The following is a 13,172-nucleotide window of genomic DNA, read 5'->3' as shown; positions in this document are numbered from 1 at the left end:
GATCAAGACCTTGGGCACATTAGGCAAGGCTTTCCAAGATCTGCCCTGGTCTCCTTCCCACCGGTCCCACGAACCACACCCGATACTCTCGCCATACCTCTCTGCTATGATTCTTGAATACAGCGGGCCTTTCCCCATGCTGACATCCTGAAATGCCCCCCCCCCAACTTTATCCAACTAGGAAAACCCAGTTCCAGTGCCACCCCCTCCTAAAGCCCTGTGACGTGCCAATGGAGTTGACTACTTCCTCCTCTGCACAACGTGACACCTTGCATATGCTTTGACCACTGTTCTGATTACATGGTGTTATTCCCATGGGGCCTACACATAGCAGATGCCAATGAATGAACGAACGAACGAATGAAAGAAATCACTTCTACGCACCAGTTCTTTCATTATGATGTCACTGACTCCTCTAGCCCTCTTTTCTCATATCCCTTTACTCACACCCCCAAGTTCTTGCTCAGCAGCCTCCTTTCCCCTCAATGGCATCTGCTTGGCCCCTCATCCCATCTGCTTCCCCAGTTCTCAGGCAAGACCTTGCACCGCAGCCCACCTGGGCTTCTTCAGACCCTTGACAAAGGCCTCCAGAATCTTAAGGACATCATTGGGGTGTATGAGCCTGGGAGAAGAGGGGGACTCCTTCTCTTCCACAAGACTTTCCTCCTCTTTTCCCTTGAGGTCTGGCTGCTCTGCTGGCTCCAAGGCTGACACTGGGCTTGTCTGCTCCTGTAGGGAGTGACAGATGCCAGGGGTTGATCTGGAGAAAGATGCCAGAGGTAACTCTGGGAGGGGAGTACACAAGCATGAGCATATACAGACAGAGTGAAAGTGGCCCCGGCTGTTAGCTCACTTGGTTAGAAAATCATCCCAATATGCCAAGGTTGCAGGTTCAATCCCCGGTCAGGATACATACAAGAAGCAACCAATGAATGTATCAATAAGTGGAACAACAAATCAGTGTCTCTCTCTCAAAATCAATTAAAAAAATTTAAAGACAGACAGGAAAAAAAAAAAGACAGAAAAATGTATAGAAAATTACAGAAAAGATCAAAGGGAGACATTTACACTAGAAAAAAAATAATGAAAAGAGAAGGAGCGGAGGGGACCAGAGAGCCGCAAGGGGGTTTCACGACCATGAAAATGCTCTATTTCTAAATCTGGGCTCAGGGGCTCGTTTACTGGCATTCATAAAGCCTACATGACATGTACCTCCTTTTGAATCATAATACAAAATAAATTTTAATTTGTAAATTTCAAAAAGTCTTTCTTCTACTCCTGTCTCTCAGTTCATTCAGTTTACTTCCCACAAACAAACCAATGTCAGTTTCTTCCAAACCCTTCCAAAGACATATTATGCCCATACAAGCACATGCTTTTCCATCCCATTTCTACATCAGTGATGCTATCCAACATACATAATTCTGCACTTCACTCTTTTCACATACCAATTAACCTTAGTGATCTCATTGAATAAATACACAAAGAACTCTTTGTTCCTTTTTACAGCTGCATAGTATTCCATTGTGTAGATGCACCATATATTATTTAATCTAGTCTTTAATGAGACAAATTTCAGTTGTCTCCAATCTTCTGCCATTTCAAACAATGCTGCGATGAATAAGCTACAATAAAACATTTCAAGTGTGTGTGTGTGTGTGTGTGTGTGTGTGTGTGTGTGTCCTAGAAGAGGAATTGCAGGGTAAGGTATATAGTTTTGTAATTGATATTGCCAAACTGCCCTCCATGAAGGCTGCAACAATTTACACTCCCACTAGCAACTTGTGAGTGAGCCTGCTTTCCACACCTCAACCATCACTATGTGTTCTCAAACTTGCAGATTTTTGCCAAACTGACAGGTGAAAATAAATCTGAGCAGTTTTCATTTGCATTTCTCTTATTACAAGAAAACTTCATTATCTTTTTATATGGTTAAAAGTGATTTGTATTGCCTCTTCTAGGAGGCGTTTATTCAGATCCCTTGTCTGCTCCACAGAGCTGGCCTTTTCTTACTGGTTTATGGGAATTCTTTATATATTAAGGAAATTAGCTCGTAACTGTCACTAGTTAGAAATATTTTCTCCCAGCTGTCATGTGTATTTCAACTTTACTTATAGTGACTTTTGCCCTACAGAATTTTTTAAATATAGTCAAATATATCCTTTTCTTACTCTTCTTTTTTTTCCCACTGTGCAACCCCCTTCAGTGCCTGCAGCCTACCGGCAGAAGCCAGACAATGGTTCAAGGCCACAATGTGCTCTGGCATGGGACACTATGAGTTTTTTTCTTTATGGCTTCTGGCTTTTGTCCACATGACCAACTCTTTTTAGAAACATATCAGGATACTCACACTGGGGCTAGCAATATTAAAAACATCTTTTGAATTCAAGTTTTTAATTTTTAAATTAAAATCTTGTATATTTATCCTAATGACTTCCTCAGAATAGCCCATTACAGTCAAGATAGGCCTTATAAGTGGGCTCAGCTTTGCAGGAAAGTGTTATGGATCAAATGTTGGTAACTTGGTGGGCCCGGATCGCACCTGGAAGGCCTGGCTTTGAGGGAGGCCCAGGAAAAGACCTCTTGGGCCTCAGTATGAGAACAGCCTCTCATCCCCAGCCATTCTTCCCTTTGCAAACAGAAAAAGCAATAACAAAAAAGGAAAATGCTAACTTAGCTATCCCTGCCATAAAACCCTCATTGTTTCTCTAGAAATATCGTTCAGTGGTAGCAATGCCTTATGGGGGCTTCCAGGAAGCTTTAAAATGCTCTGTTTTCAGTTACACCTCACTCACCTGGCTGGAGGGTAGATGATGAGCTTGGTATTTAAGGAAGAAGTTCACCAGTTTATACAAGTCATCCTCGCTTTCGATTCCAAGGGCCTGAGGGAGAAACAGAAGGACTGCTCCCACACCACGTCAGGAGTCCACCTGCTGCCGGGGCTGGCAGACCCTCACTCCTGGGAGCAAGAGGCTCAGCTTGCTCCCCTCAGCATCCCTGGCACCTGCGCTGGCCCAGAGTAGAAGCCATTCAACATGGGACAGTGCAGTGAATAGGGGACACACGCACAGAACAGAGTTAAGTCTCAGGGGCAGGACCTGCTCCACACGGGCCTGGGTACAAGAATGCTAAAGGGGGCTGAACACACATCTGAGTTTAGGGGTGTGGGGGAGAGTCTGCCGTCTGAGGCCTGGGCCACGAGAGAGAAGCTAGCCGAGGAAAGGCCAGGGTTGGGAGACACCAAAATGACTCTGAGGCCAACTGGGTGCATGGAGAGGAGGTGAAGAAGGGAAGGGACGGGGAGCCCAGGGAGGCCCTGGAGACCCACATCTACTCCCAGGGCTGAGGCAATGTTGGACAAACTTAGGAGGCTGCCTTAAAACGAGGCCCCCTCGTGGCCACTCGTCCCCCTGAGACTCACTGAGAACATGGCGTCCAGCCTCAGCAGGTAGCGCTCGCTCTTCTCCAGGGGAAGGAGGAGGCTCAGCAGCTTGCTCTCGATGAGGAAGCCCTGAGGAGAGCAGGGAAGACATCTCCAGTCAGAGAGAGCTTTCAGGAGCGCGTCCCAGGTCTGCAGCTCCTCTGTAACCAGCCAGGATGACTCCTTGGAGCACAACCCCAGGGACAAGCCTGGGCAGCGGTTCCCCGGAGGAAGGCCTTCTTGGGGTGCTTAGAGCCCTTCCCAGGAGCAAAGCCAGTCCTCATCGTGGACTTGGTCCCCCCACCTCAGCAGGGCGCTGACTCATTTCTCATGCAAGTCCCTGGGTAAACACCCGAGGTGCCCACCAGGCCTGATCCAGTCACAGCTTCCCAGCCACCCAATGTCACTTCGCTGGTACACTAGTCCCCACACAGCTACAGCACACACCGCAGGCACCGAAAGGGTGGAGGCAGGCAGTGGAAGGTGGCCCTGGCAGCGAGCCCGCAGTACGGAGGGGACACCTGCCAGCTGCCTCCTTCAGCAGGAGCTGCCTCGGCTGGAGCTGGCCTGTGTGCCAAAGAAACCAGCCCACCTGTCCCAAGGGCACTGGGGCTGCTGATCCTTGCTCCACCTCTGCCATCACCTCACAACTGTAAAATCTAAATGAACATCCATCATGTTTGGTAACACCCTAACTTCCAGCTGAGCCAGCTCCGAGGCAGCCCTATCCCTAAGCCTGTGGGTGCCACTAACACGCAGTCAGACAGCCATAGCCCAACATGCCCACAGCCACGGGGAACGCCCACAGCCACGGGGAACGCCCACAGCCACGGCGAACGCCCACAGCCACGGGGAACGCCCACAGCCACGGCGAACGCCCACAGCCACGGGGAACGCCCACAACCACTGCGAATGCCCACAGCCACAGCGAACGCCCACAGCCACGGGGAACACCCACAGCCACTGCGAACAAACGGAGTCCCGGAGAAGGGCCGTGCCAGCTGTGGCCACACTAATTGGAGGATAGGTTCACAGAGGCGACACTTGCGCCCATCCTCTCCCAGAATGAGCTTTTTTAAAAAATTAGCAGGAGCCTGTTGGCCAGCCTAGACTACACCTGGCCGACCTGCGAGGGGAGAACCCATCTGCCAGCTGGGCCAGGTCTGAGGCATGGCTGGGCTGTAACGTCCCCAGCAATCCTCCTGAGGGCCAGTCCGCTCCTGCCTCCAGGCCGCATCTGGCCCGGCCGGAGTCAGCAGGATTGCACGCCAGTGGCGAGAGCAAGTCGGCGGCCACCGCCAGGAGCCCTCTGCGCAGCCCCTCACCGACTCGTCACACAGCAGCATCAGGATCTTCCTGGTCGTGTCCGCTGAGACCTGCTTCGGCAGGTCGAGGTAAGACTCTGGTTCTGAGCTGGCCTCTCCCGCCCTCTCCTCTTCTGCAGGTGGGCACAGAAAGGAGAGAGAGAGGGAAAGAAAAAGATCATCCCTTGACCTGGTTGACTTTGAAATACAGTCAAATGCCTTCCATTGAGAAAATTCACCTCTTGAACCGCCTCTTTACAAGACTGTCAAGTCTCTTTCACTGAAGAAAGCCCAATATGGAGGAAAACAGGTCAAAACAAGAGACTATCTGGAGAATTCTGCCATTCTTGGACAGCCTATATTGCCCGCTTTTCCAAATTTCATCCACCTGGAAACATCTTACTCAAAATCCAGCCATGACCAGGAATGGGGATCTCCGGAGAGCGTGAGACGATTCCCTCGTGTTTCGGGCTCGGCCAGCACATGTGCCGTTTGGTTCCTAAACCCCAGCAGATGAGAAGCAGCCCACGTAGGGGCGGGGCAGGCGGCCACCTCACAGAAGAATATTACCAGCAAGAATCAGTAGCTGATAGTAAGAGCCAAATATTTTCTTAATTAAAATTGAAATTTTTTTTTTAATCCTCACCTGAGGACATTTTTGGATATTTTGTTCAGATAGAGTGGGAAGGAGAGAGAGACATTGATGTGAAAGGGACACATCGAGTGGCTGCCACCCGCACAACCCAACCAGGGCCGGGGACAAACTGCAACCGAGGTACGTGCCCTTAGCGGGAACCGAACCCAGGTCTCTCAGGACCGCAGGCCGACGCTCTAACCACTGAGCCAAACCGGCCAGGGCGAATTGGAAATGTTTTTTATCCTGGCCAGGTGTTCTGGTTGGTTGGAGCATCATCCCCTACACCAAAAGGTTGCAGGTTTGATTCCTGGTCAGGGCACATACCTAGGTTACAGGTTTGATTCCCAGTTGGAGCACGTACGGGAGGCAACTGATTGATGTTTTTCTCTCATATTGATGTCTGTCTCTTTCTCTCTTTCTCTCTCTCACTCACTCAAAATCAATAAAAAACATATCCTTGGGTGAAGATTTGAAAAAATAATAAATAAAATCAAATGATTTTAAGTGTTTTATCTTCATCTGAAAATAGAAATAAAAATCATCATACTACCCAGTTTTTACTAGTTGTTCAAAAGGTGAAATGAGATAATATATATGAAAAGATTTTGGAAAGTACAAGACGAAATTGCTGGTGGGAATGCAAACAGGTACCACCCTACAAAGCCATATCCAACAAAATTACAGAGCTTTTTACCCCTGACCCAGCACTCCTACTTCTAGGGATCTAGCCCAACAATTCACCAGTAAAACGTGGAAACACAAATGCACAAAGCTATTTACTGCAGCAATGTTTGTCACAGCAAAAACAAACAAACAAAAAACTGGGAATATCCCAAATGATCAACAGAGGACTACTTGAATAAGTTGTGGCCCAGTGATACAATAGAGTACCAGATAAAAAAGGAATAAAGAATATTTCTTCTGACTACTAAAGACGGATCTCTAGGATATACTGTAAGTGAAAAAAGCAAGGTGGAGAAAAGCATATGCTCTCATTTACCTAAAAAAATGGTTTATATTGACCTGGCTGGTTTGGCTCAGCAGTTAGAGTATAGGCCCGTGGGCCAGAGAGTCCCAGGTTTGGTTCCCACTAAGGGCACATACCTTGGTTGCAGTTTGTCCTCGTCCCCGGTTGGGGTCGTATGGGTGGCAGCCACTCGATGTGTCTCTCTCACATCGATGTTTCTCTCTCTCTCTCTCCTCCTCCCTCTCTCTCTCTCTGCTTTATCTGAAGATAAATGCAAAATTGTCCTCAGGTGAGGATAAAAAAAACAAACAAAAAAAGAGAGACAACCTGACCTTAGTTTATCCCCATGGAGGTGCAGAGCAAAAATAAACTGAACCTGAATCTGATGTGAAGCTTCTAGATCTAACTTCCGTTTATAATACAGGGAGAGGGTAAAGCTATAAATGAGAGGCTTAAAAGCCATGTCAATTGATCGTACCCTACAGACCTCTTAGCTATGAGACCTCTTCTCCTCTAGAGTGTAGTGTATGAGAAATGAATGGGACGACCTGCTGTTCTCAGAGGGACCCTCCAGTCCTAAGATTCTATGATCTAGTCACCTGTGTGCATCAGCACTTCTTCTAATATCTGTGTGACGGATTTCTGCCGCTGCTGAGATATGGGCCCCACGTTCTTCAGAAACCAGAAGTCAGGTGCCGTCCAGGGGAGCCCCATATGATGGGTGTGGATGATCCTGTCTACATCAAAGGCCTTGTTTATCAGATCCTTCGCCTCTTCTTCATTCATCAGCCAAATCTCCTGAAACTTCTTGTCATCAGTAAGAGCAAAATGCCTGTGAAGGAGAGTTACTGAGCATGGTCTGGCTAGGGGCCCTTCCATTAGTAGGAGAGCAAGAACTGAGACAGATCGGTGGTAATTCCTAGGCCTGGCCCAATCCCTGGGCCACTGACCCTCACCTATGATAGACTGAAAGACATCCCATCAAGAAAAGGCAGCCCTGCCAGTGTGGCTCAGTGGATTGAGCATAGTCCCATGCACCAAAGTTTGCAGGTTCAATTCCCCATCAGGGCACATGCCCGGGTTGTGGGTTCAATCCCCAGTAGGGGGCATGCAGGAGGCAGCGATCAATGTTTCTAACTCACATTGATGTTTCCATCTCTCTTTCCCTTTTTCTCTCTTTAAAAAGCAAAAAAAACTTTAAAAAAGAAAGAAAAGGCAGGTGATATGCAAATGGAGGAACAAGGAAGACAGCACAAAGGACTCTTTAGTGCCCTGGTCCAGCTCCAGAAAATCTGCTGATATCAGAATCTCATGAGATCCCAGCCACCACCAGCTCTACCCCTGCAGCCTCTGTTCTAAGACCAAGTCCCTCAAATACCTCATGGCTTTCTGCAGCTCCTTGAATTGTATCACAAAGCGTTTGTAGTCTGAGGTCAGGGACTGGTTCTCCTCCTGAAATTGCTTTATCTGCTTGGCATATTTTGATCTCAGATGGTTAACTATATCATGCAGGCTGGGTTGAAGAGGAAAAAGGAGTTAGAGTTGCTGAACAGAATGAGTAATGTTCCTTTCATCTACTTTGCTCAGTTCTAGAGAACCCAGGATCAGACTTGTGGAAGGGTGGAAAACCCACCCACATATTCCCCAACACAGCTCCAGTTGTGATCAAAGACAGGAAAGCAACAGGAGGTCACGGGACCACCCAGAACTAAACACATTTAAAACAGCCCAGAAGCCCAAACCCACCCAGAGTCCATCTCCTATTCAAGGGTGGGACTGAATCTTCCTCAACACACTATTTTAGATGTTCCTATCTAGTACCAACCTCACATATTTAATCATCCCTCTCAACTTCTGACCTTCAGAAAGAAGGCATAAAAGAAAGAAAAAGATTAAAACTGCACGTCACAAGCCTACAATATATGAGTCCTCCACTCTCAAAGAGCTGATACTGTTAATAGGTTCAATAACTCAATCATTCCTTCACTCATTCCTTCACTTATTCATTTATCAAACATGCAAGGTTTCTTCCGTGCCAAAGATATGTTCCAACACAAAGATGACTAGAAGGATATCAGTCCAATCAGAGACAAAGACACACATTAATTACAGTACGGTGTGAAAAATGGCGCAGGAGAGTTACACCAGTGCCAGGGGAGCCCAGAGGTGAGGCTCCTAACCCACCCTGGCTTGCAGGGGAGGGGAGTGGTCAGAGGTCCCCGCACAGGGACATTCTAACCTGGCCAATAGCACCGTGAAAGCAGGCGGGCCACACTCCCCACCTCACACTGACAGGAGCCCTGCACATGGAAACTTGGCCCATGAAATATGCAGAGCACGCATAGCTCAAGACCCAGCACCGGAGGCCAGACTTCTAACTCCTGAGGAGGTGTCTTATGTCAGCGCCCCATTTCCACAGAAACAGAGAGGCCGAAGGCTGACATATTTGACATTTAAAAATTCTAGAAATAAAAATTTCCCTCTTAAGCATTATTCTGAAATCATCAAAAGGCCCTTAAAACACAAACACTGATCATTCATACTTTCATCCTCAATAATACGTGAAAATGAGTTAACTTAGTCTCTGATAAAAAGAAATATCTAATTCATTTTCTTAATTATAGCCTTCTAGGAGACCTTCCAAATATAGGTGTCAAAAAAATTTTTTTTGAAGTAGCCATCGCAAAGTATTTTTTCAGCGTCATTTAGTGAAGAGACTTCTTTATGCCATCTAATTGGAGAAGCGAATGAAACCAAGAGGCACACCGAAGGTCTGAGCGGGGCAGCAGGGAGTGGACAGGGACGATGGCTGCAGAGGCAAGTCCTCAGTGCCTGGCTGGGAGCAGGAGACCAAGGGGAGTGAGGAGGGGACTGGAAACCTGGGAAGGTCGGCAAGGCTGGCTCCAGAAACTGTCCACTGGACACGCCCGCGATGCTCCAAGAGGAAATGCCTGTTGGCAGTCCCAGGTAAAGCCAGCAGGTGCAGTCGGGACTGGGAATTGAAGCTCATAGTCATCAACAAAGAGACAATATTCAAAGCCATGAGGCTGATGTTCAGGGCAATGAAGTAAAAAAGGAGGGGTAGGTAAAATGCTTTCTAGAATATCTGCCCTGGCCAATTTGGCTCAGCGGTTAGAGCACCAGCCTGAGGTCCAGAGAGTCCCGGATTCGGTTCCCACTAAGGGCACGTACCCCGGTTGCAGTTTGTCCCCGGCCCTGGTTCGTCGTGTGGGTGGCAGCCACTCGATGTGTCCCTTTCACGTCGATGTTTCTCTCTCTCTCTCTCTCTCTGTTCCTCTCTCTCCGTCCCATTCTACCTGAACAAAAAATGGAAAAATGTCCTGGAGTGAGGATAAAAATAAATAAATAAAGTGCAATATCTTATCAGGGCCTTCCCTGATAAGCAGAACAACCCGAGGAAACCAATACATTGAGAAAGAAGAGCATGTCTTTTAGTCGTGAAAACCAGAGGCGAACATTTCTGAGATGTGGTACCCAACAATAACAGGGCGGGCCTGAGGGAAAGCCACGCTGCTCGGCCGGAATGGCGTCATTGGTGCCCTACAGAGGGAAGTGTCTGTCCAACTATGGGGTCATAGGTCAAACTATGAATGTTGGGGAAGGGGGAGGGGCAAGTGACAAGGAAAGGAAATGGCGGTAGAGACAAGACCAGAAAAGAGACAGTGTGCTCACAGAGGAGCAGCAGGGTCAGGCGAAGGGTTTTTCAAGATAAGGGGAGTTGAAAGAGAGGGAAGAGCCTGTGAAGACAGGATGCTGGGATGCTGCCCTCATGGTTCTGCCGTGTGGACCAAACCCAAGCTCTGCCTCCCGCCCCTCTTACCAAGCTCCCTTCTCCCCCTGCGCAACCTCCTCATCAAACATCGAACTTTCTGGTGCCTCCCTCTTCGCCCTGGGACCTGCCACATCCCACATTCCCGGCTCACTTTGTGCTGTGTACTCCTTTCTAGGAGAAGGTGGAGGACAGTAGAACCAGCGGAATGTATTATCTTTTCTAAAAACCTCTTTTAATAAGAATCAGTTCTATGTTTGCCAGTTTTTACTTCTGCAAATGGAGCAGACAGGCCCGCCCCTATCTCCAGCACGGAAGGGCCCGGAAGAAGGATGCTGTGCAGCTCACCGGTTGATCTTCCTCTTCTGCTGGGATCTAATCACTGTGCTCTCTTCGTCTCGCTTCTTCAGCACCTGGAAGTTGTACTCCAGCTTCTCCTGGTTTAGCTGATAAACTGCTTTCATTTGCTGAAGTTGTTGCTCAAGAATCTAAAGTTTAAAAAAAATAGTACTAGTTGGCTGGTATAATTTGTTACACCAAGGGTCCCTGATAGCACATTCTGGAGTCACATCAGAGGAACCTTAACGACAGAGTCCCACCTGACTCCTTAGAAAAACTATCATCAGAGGCAAGTTCAAGACCCACCAGAAACATATAAATCACTGTTCCACTGCAAGTTACCCCCTGGAACTCCACTCCAGACCCTTTCGAGGCCTAAGCAGCCCCACCAGAAACCCCGGAAAGGTTGAGGCTTCCACCTAACCTGCCACGTCCCCTCTCTGACCTTCCAGCTGGCAGTGTGGGTGTTCAGCAAACCGTGTTCATTTTAAAGGAGGACAGACACAACCACCCTCCCTGCTGGGGTGTCCATGAGCTGTACTCAGCATTCAGCACGTATTTACGGAGCGCCTGACGTCAGACACTTCACGGGGTGCTGCTGGGGAAGCGCCGGGGAAACGGGCACAGTTCTGCCCTGTCCAGGAGGGGACAGATGCCACGCACAGGTGGTGAGAACTAAGAGAGGGGTGGGCACAGGGTGATGCAGGACCAATGAGAGGAGCACTTTCGAGGCCAGGGCAGGTACCCCTGAAAAGATGGCATTAGCATGCCTAACAGGGACCCGGAGAATGGGTAGGAGTTACTCGGGCGGACACCTGAGAGGAGAAAGTTCTGGAGAGAACTGGAAACCCCGAGCACTTTACGCTGTGAGGCAGGGGACAGGCAGAAAGGAGGCTGACAGAGCCTCAGGGCCTGACCACGCTGGGAACTGAACGCCTCGCCCTGAAGGCGATGGAGGGCCACGGGGACGGTGAGCAGAACAGTGCAGTGTCAGTTCAGGCGGAGCAGAAAGATCGTGCTGACCGCGGGTGAGGAAACGGTCAGGGAGGGGCGAAGAGCAGCAGGGCAGATACAGACAGCTTGCTCGCCTTCTGTGAGGAGAAATGCAGGAACCGGGTCTTGGCAAGGCAGCGACTGTGCATGCTCCTCCACACCTCCTTCCCGTCTCCCTCCTCTTTGCCAAGGAATCAACAGAGGAAGGGACTCCCGACAGCTATCCTGACCCGCTGTGAGTCATCCTCCGGGAGGTAGCTGGCACTGACATCAGAGGGTGAGTCAGGACCACGTTGTCATTGCAGGGATTAGTGAACAGTGCCCTACTTAACTCTCCTGGAAATTTTTTTTTTTCTCTCTTGATTTTAGAGAGAGAGGAAGGGAGAGGGAGAGAGAGGTAGAAACATCAATGAGAGAGAACATCGACTGGCCGCCTCCTGCATGCCCCCACTGTGGATTTGGCCCACAACCTGGGCATGTGTCCTGAGTGGGAATTGAACCGGCAACCTTTTGGTGCATGGGTTGACAATCAACCACTGAGCCACACCAGCCAGGCTCTCCTGGAGATCTTTAAACCTATTCTTTTTTTTCCCCCTATTTATCTCCAGATAGAGTGGGAGGGAGAGAAACATCAATGTGAGAGAGACACATCGATTGGTTGCCTCCCACACGACCCCGACCTAACCAGGGCCAGGGACGAACTGCAACTGAGGTACATGCCCCTGGCCGGAATTGAACCCAGGACTCTTTGGTTCAAGGGCCTCTGAGCCACCAGGGCGCTATCTATTCTTTAGCAGGTATTCTGTGGTCACTGGGATTATAACCAATGTGCCTCTCATTTTCTCTACTAGTTTAGTCAAATTTTTATTTACTTTTACTGGTTATATAGCTTTCCTTGTAAAACTTTTTTCCCCTGATTGCTCATTATAGAAAATGCAGAAAGTAATATTTGCTAATTGTAGAAAATGCAGAAAGTACAGTAAGGAAAAAAAAGACAGGAGAGGGGGAGAGAAACCACTTTCCAAAGGCAACTCTGTTAAAATATTGATAAGTGTCCTTCCAGTGTCCTTTACATACTTAAGGTCAAACTGTAACTGCAATTTTATATCCAATTTTTCTCCCTTAATATTACAACGTAATTTTCTATGCTAGTAAAGTTTTATTAACATAATTTTAATGGATAATATTTTTATATAATAATTCATCATATACGAAGTACGTATATATCATATTTATCATCACTGTTTTTGTTAATTTTGTGAAAACACCTCTCATATTTCACCTCACTGAACACAATTTAAAAAACCCTGAACTAAAGTAATTAGGTCCTATCTTTTCCTTTGTGACCCAAAAGAACTTAAATCTGTGGTGACTTTCTAGGCAAACAATAATAATAACTGTCACCTGATTGTTTTCACTTACATTGCTCTGTTTGTGCGTGCAGTTAAATATCTGCTAGCGATTCATTTCCTCTTGTGGGAAGTGTCTGCCCCCGGTCTCTGCTGGAGCCCACTCCCCGAGGACGGACCCTGGAGGCACCAGCAGCTCTGACCGTACGCCTCTGCCCCCCACTCTGCCCCCCACTCTGCCAGCCACTCCTTCCTCTCAGCCCTGTCCCAGGACGACCTGGGGGCTTCACATTTATGATGTCATGGGCAGTGCTGTCACTGAACTTACAGAATTAATCATAGTCTTGGGCCTCTTACCGTACAGAGTCTACA

The 13,172-nt window shown here is 48.2% G+C and overlaps 1 protein-coding gene across 1 annotated transcript in view; it reads right to left on the bottom strand.

Annotated features, from left to right (window-relative positions):
- Positions 1–13,172, bottom strand: part of DRC1 (dynein regulatory complex subunit 1) — a 35,075-nt gene that overhangs the window by 2,349 nt on the left and 19,554 nt on the right. The window contains exons 8-14 of the mRNA XM_036263298.1: positions 10,468–10,607; positions 7,708–7,842; positions 6,929–7,161; positions 4,747–4,859; positions 3,422–3,511; positions 2,785–2,882; positions 557–760 (exon numbers count right to left, since the gene is read on the bottom strand). Coding sequence (XP_036119191.1) covers positions 557–760; positions 2,785–2,882; positions 3,422–3,511; positions 4,747–4,859; positions 6,929–7,161; positions 7,708–7,842; positions 10,468–10,607 — 1,013 coding nt within the window. The remainder of the gene's footprint in view (positions 1–556; positions 761–2,784; positions 2,883–3,421; positions 3,512–4,746; positions 4,860–6,928; positions 7,162–7,707; positions 7,843–10,467; positions 10,608–13,172) is intronic.

Source organism: Molossus molossus, unplaced genomic scaffold (genome assembly GCF_014108415.1).
Source record: "Molossus molossus isolate mMolMol1 unplaced genomic scaffold, mMolMol1.p scaffold_m16_p_15, whole genome shotgun sequence".
Classification (NCBI taxonomy): Eukaryota; Metazoa; Chordata; class Mammalia; order Chiroptera; family Molossidae; genus Molossus; species Molossus molossus.
The sequence above is the reverse complement of the archived record's forward strand: the minus strand, read 5'-3'. Positions and strand labels throughout refer to the sequence as shown.